This window comes from Eleutherodactylus coqui, chromosome 6 (genome assembly GCF_035609145.1).
Source record: "Eleutherodactylus coqui strain aEleCoq1 chromosome 6, aEleCoq1.hap1, whole genome shotgun sequence".
Classification (NCBI taxonomy): domain Eukaryota; kingdom Metazoa; phylum Chordata; class Amphibia; order Anura; family Eleutherodactylidae; genus Eleutherodactylus; species Eleutherodactylus coqui.
Window position 1 is genome coordinate 239,360,135 of NC_089842.1, and position 5,718 is coordinate 239,365,852.

A 5,718-nucleotide genomic window follows, 5' to 3' on the forward strand; every position below is an offset into this window, starting at 1 on the left:
TGACCAAGGAAGAGTAGAGGGGGATAATTAACTCACATGATGAAGACTCTATGCTTCTTTTAATACATCCCAGAATCGTGTTTCCCTTTTTTGCTGCTGCATCACATTGTTGACTCATGTTCAGTCTGTGATCTATTAGTATACCCAAGTCTTTTTCACATGTGTTGCTTAGCCTAATTCCTCCCATTCTGTATGTGCTTTTTTATTATTCTTGCCCAGATGTTGGACTTTGCATTTCTTCTTGTTAAATACCACTCAGTTAGTTGCCGCCCACTGTTCAAGCTTTTCCAGATCTTTTTGAATCATATCTCTCCTCTAGTGTTAGCTATCCCTCCTAACTTTGTGTTATCAGCAAATTTGATCAGTTTCCCTTCAATTCCCTCCTCTACATAATTTATAAAAATATTGAACAACACTTGCCCCAGGACAGAGCCTTGTGGTACCCCATTTGATACATTCTTCCACTTGAATGTCCAGACATTTATGACTACTCTTTGAGTATGATTACTCAGCCAGTTATGAATCCACCTAACAGTAGCCTTGTCAATCTCATATTTGCTCGTTTTTTTCAATAAGGATGGTATGAGATACTTTGTCAAATGCCCTACTAACCCTTTCCAATCCACTGTCTGATGTCTGAAGACATTCTGATTGAAGGCTGTACAGCTCCGATATCGGAAGACATCCGGCAGGGTATTCTTACTATATATTACTGGCCGCTCTGTTGTCAAGGGCCTCTCCAGCATGTCCCATACCGCAGTACTGGCTCTAGCCAGCAGACGGCGCCATTGTATAATGGCAGAAAGAGAAAGCTCCTTAGGAAACCCTAAATCCAAAATTGGATTGCAAAGGGCTAAAGTCAAGATATACTATATCCACCGCATTTCCCTGATCAACCCAATCCATGATTCTGGAAAGAAGGAAATTAGTTAAAATTAGTTAAATAATAAATCGTATAAAGTTAGACTGCAGAGTCTAACGCTATGCCAGACTTCATCCAGAATGAGCGCCTGTGATAAGCTGGTGAATTTTAAGACTATCTAGTCTAAGTTACCTAATTATTAGACAGTATTAGATGTAAATGTATATATTAGTGTTGTCTCATTGGTTGAGAGTCATAGGTTTACAGAGTTTAAAAAAGTTTAGAAAAGATATAGTCAAATGGTACTGATAAAACTACAATATAAATGAAAATGAGATCCCACATGTAATTGATATAAATAAAAAAGTGAAATGTCGTACCTTTTTGTACGAAGAATAATGGTCATTGTATGATTGATTATGTAAAAGGGTATTGACTGTAAAATCTAAGGCCACATTCCTAATGGGCCTGTCAGTGGACTGGCCACCATCTCAAAGCATAAGCTGCTGTGACATTACTATTATGTGTTATATTAGCCCTGTATTTGCAATGTAGTTTTTGAAGTTAGAAGGAGTGATTGACCTATGATGACATCACAGATACATGGCAGCACAGGTCTTGCACCCAGTAGTCCAGTGGAAGCCTGCAGCCTATAAGTTTCTTCCTGCTAGCTCCCTCCAGAATTAACTGTGCTGCTGCCAATCTGAAAGGCATATAGACAATGGTGCTACACTGTAGTAATCATTTGATACTTCTCGGACAACATTTTATACTGCACTGTTGCATTTGGCACTTCTGGAGGGATATTTTGTACTGCACTGTGGTATTTGGCATGTCCAGGGCAATATTTTGATATTGTGGTATGTGGCAATGCTAGGGGGGTAATGGGGAAATTTTTGGCTCTGCTGTGATAATATGGGCTCCACGGGGTGGTATTAGGTGCTGTGCAGTAGTATTGTTTGCTGCTAATGCCCCTTCATCACTATGGATTGGCTGGTAAAGCCCACATAGAAAATGTCAGATTTATCTAGTAGATAGTCACAGTTTGCATTGCAATCCACTATTTACTTGTGATATGCCGGTGGGGGGAGTCAATACTGTATGTGGACTGGTAGGGTTTGTGTGCCTGGGTTGCTGTTTTATTCCAGTCTGGACCTGATAACATGGAATAAAAATTAAGATATGGAGTTGTCCCCTTTTTTTTTACTCTCAGGCCACATGCACATGACAGTATGTTGAAACGTGGATGCCAAAACATTCTGTACTGTGGAGCCATAGACACTCCATTTAAAAGAGTTGTCCAGTTGCAAACTATTATTGGCTTATCCTTAAGATAACTCATCAATAGTAGATTGGCAAGAGTTTACTGCCTGGCCTACTGATGACCAGCTATTCGCTGGAGCCAGTGCACTCATGTGCTGAACATTCATTTCAATGGGAACTTGGCCTGCAATACCAAGCCTAGCCACTACAGTAAGAATGGAGCTGCCTGCTTCCTGCATAACTCAGTTCAGTGCACCAACCTGGTGAACAACTGATCAGCAGTGGGCCCAGACAACAAACCCCCGCCAATCTACTATTGGTGACTTATCCTCAAGATCAGCCATCAATAGTTTACAACCGAATGACCACTTTAATGCTGTATTACAGAAATATTGTCCGCTTGAAGCAAAGTTTCCAGGAGATTTTTTCTGTAATACAGCATCTAATGCATAATTCACACCATTCCTTATGTTGGGGCTGTATGCTTGGAAAAAAAAATAATGGCTGAAAAATATTGGTGAGATTTATTCACTCTGTTGTATGGAGTTTTCACCTATTGTTTTTTTTTTTAATTTAACCCTTTCAAATCCACTGTCTTAGTGGAAAATGTCCGGCAGGGTCCTCTTACTGTATATTGCCAGCCTTTCTGCTGTCAGAGCCTATCCAACGTCTCACCTCATGCAATACTGGCTTTAGCTAGCAAACAGCGCCATTATATAATGGTAGAAAAAGAGTAAGCCCCCTCCCTAGGCAAACTAGGATATTAATTGGAATGAAAAGGGTTAACTTTTAATATTCTGCTCTTTCCACAAATCATCCAAATATATCTTTCATTTTAGCCTAAAGGGACAGCCTGTAAGAGAAAATATAAAACATAGAAATAACTATTGATGTTGACTCTGATTCCTATAGGTTCCCACTGACACTTGATATGGAATACTTGAACCAAACATCTTCGAATAGATTTTTCTTGGTTGGTCTTTCCACTGACCCATTCCTTCAACCATTATATTTTATGATATTTCTGATGATGTATATGGTCACTTTAACAGGGAACATTTTGATCATTGCTGTGGTAAGGACAGAACCCCGACTACAGACCCCTATGTACTTTTTCCTCAGTAACCTCTCTCTCGTTGACCTCTGTTTCTCCTCCACCATCGTGCCAAAACTTCTGCTGAATACTTTGTCTGAAGACAAGAGTATCTCTTTCTGGGCATGTGTCGCTCAGATGTATTTCCACCTAGCTTTGGGAGGAACTGAGTGTATTATTTTGGCAATCATGGCCTATGATAGATATGTGGCCATCTGCCACCCCTTACACTACTACAATATCATGAACTTAAAGCTTTGTTTTCTTCTCGCAGTCGGAACCTGGTCTTCAAACTTCCTTAACTCCATTTACTATGCATACAGCACTTTTCAGCTGCCCTTCTGTAGGTCTAAACATGTGAATCACTACTTCTGCGAGATGCCTCCTCTCTTTCGATTGTCTTGTAAGGACACATTGATCAATGAAATAGCAGTTTATATCTCTGGAGGGATTGTAGGTCTTTGCTCTTTTGTGTTGACTCTTCTGTCCTATGTTCAAATCATTTCAAGCATCTTAAAGATCCGCTCAAGCACTGGAAGGCGCAAAGCCTTTTCTACTTGTGTCTCCCACCTTTCAGTAGTTTCTTTATACTACGGGGCTATTGTTTTCACGTATTTACGTCCTCGGGGGAGCTACTCTGTACATCGAGATAGATCTGTGGCCATTTTATACACTGTGGTTACTCCCATGTTTAACCCCATTATTTATAGCATAAGAAACAAGGAAGTGAAGGAAAGTGTCAGGAAAATATTTATTTACAGGGATTCCCAGCGTACAATCCTCAAATTCCATCACTGAAGTCAGAAGATATTTTTTATGACAATGAACTTTTTTCTGTAAATTTGCTATACATTGAAGATACTACAGTTTGTTTTATAAACCATTGGACCTCATAAACATGTAAAACTACTGAATTGCCTCAAAATTGCCCTTGTGTGCATTTCAATAGTAAATTTAAAAAAATGGTTTGTACTTTTTGTTGCCGTATGTCTATGTGAGTAATGAAGAAGTGGCCCATGCAAAGTGTAATACATTTATGAACAGTGTAAGATTACATATGACAGCATAAAAAGTATTCAAGAGGTTGGAGTTTATTTTGTGCCTTACAAGGTGACAGTATTAATTCATAGTTTGTTTAATTTCTATGTAATTGTAAGAAGTGGCAAGGCATATAAAGGGTTAATTGTATGTAATGTTGTGTACAGTTTTATTGCTACTTCATATATATGTGTATAATGCACAGGGCGGTGGCCGTCTCTTATCTGAACTGGTAAACAAGTGTTAAGGATTTTTTTTCTCATCTATGCAAAGTTAATAGAGATGAGCGAACGTACTCGGTAAGGCCGATTTCACAATCGAGCACCGCGATTTTCGAGTACTTCACTACTCGGGTGCGCTGTGGGTGAGCGGGGGGTTGCAGAGGGGAGTGGGGGGGAGAGGGAGAGAGAGAGGGCTCCCCCCTGTTCCCCGCTGCTACACCCCGCTCCACCACGCCACGCCACGCCCCACAGCGCACCCGAGTACTTTTCACCCGAGTAATGAAGTAATCGAAAATCGCGGTGCTCGATTGCAAAATCGGCCTTACCGAGTACGTTCGCTCATCTCTAAAAGTTAATAAAAGTTATATAATCCAGATCCCAGTACGCGAGGCGCAGAGCAAGCTTACAAAGTAGTAAGAGCTACATTGACACACACTAGGTCTGGAAGATGTGGCTTGGGGATAGGTTTCCAGCAGAATATCCTGAACATAAAATTATCACCGCTTGTCAGCATAAATGGTGCAAGCAGCAGAAGTGAGGTGAGCTGTATGGTGCTGGCACAATGGATGCTCAACCTGACCCTATATAGAAGGAATGATGCTGCAAGAAGGTCAAGATAAATAGTCAGTTAAGGGCAGAGAGAGCAGACTGTTTAGCTGTGAAGAAGATCTGACTGGTGTGGGAGCAGCAGCTATAATGATGAGTAACCAAGGTTCAGTAACATTGTGGGAGAGAGTGTTATAGCCACCACCAAGAGTACACGTTTAAGTGTATAGCCTCTGTGATGCAGGTGAGAAACCATCAAGTTTTGAAGCAAGTAAACTTGAGTTAATCTGCTTTCCTAGAATTTATTGAGATACACCACACATAATATCACAGCCAGGAAGCAGAGGTTTTGCAGCTTGTATTAGAGACTGTTGGCCCATCATTTGAAATATCTTAGTTGTGTGTTATATTAAGATTATTGCAATTTTTTAGTAAAAAATTATGGATTTTGCAACTATTCACCCCACTTTACTATTATGTGGAGACAACTAGTGTGGGTAGGTCTCTCTTAGCTTTGCATAAGTGGACATTGTAACTGCTTTACAATTTACAAAAATTATTTTAGGACAGAGTCTTGTTTTCAGGGAAACACGGTAGTAGTGACTTGTGACTGCAGCCTAGCTGCAGAATCTTAGGCGAGTCAGATATCCACCTCTCCCTTTTGCGCCTTAAGGCCTTAGTCACACGGGCATTTT

At 40.4% G+C, this 5,718-nt stretch overlaps 1 protein-coding gene across 1 annotated transcript; it reads left to right on the top strand.

The window, feature by feature from the left end:
* The first annotated feature begins 3,056 nt into the window (after positions 1 to 3,056).
* Positions 3,057 to 4,016, top strand: LOC136571921 (olfactory receptor 5V1-like). Its single transcript, XM_066572539.1, has one exon. The coding sequence runs from the start codon at positions 3,057 to 3,059 to the stop codon at positions 4,014 to 4,016; it is 960 nt and encodes a 319-aa protein (XP_066428636.1).
* The last annotated feature ends 1,702 nt before the right edge of the window (positions 4,017 to 5,718 follow it).

Coding starts and splice junctions, on each gene's coding strand:
- LOC136571921 (XM_066572539.1), top strand. CDS start 3,057: ATGGAATACTTGAACCAAACATCTTCGAATAGATTTTTCTTGGTTGGT.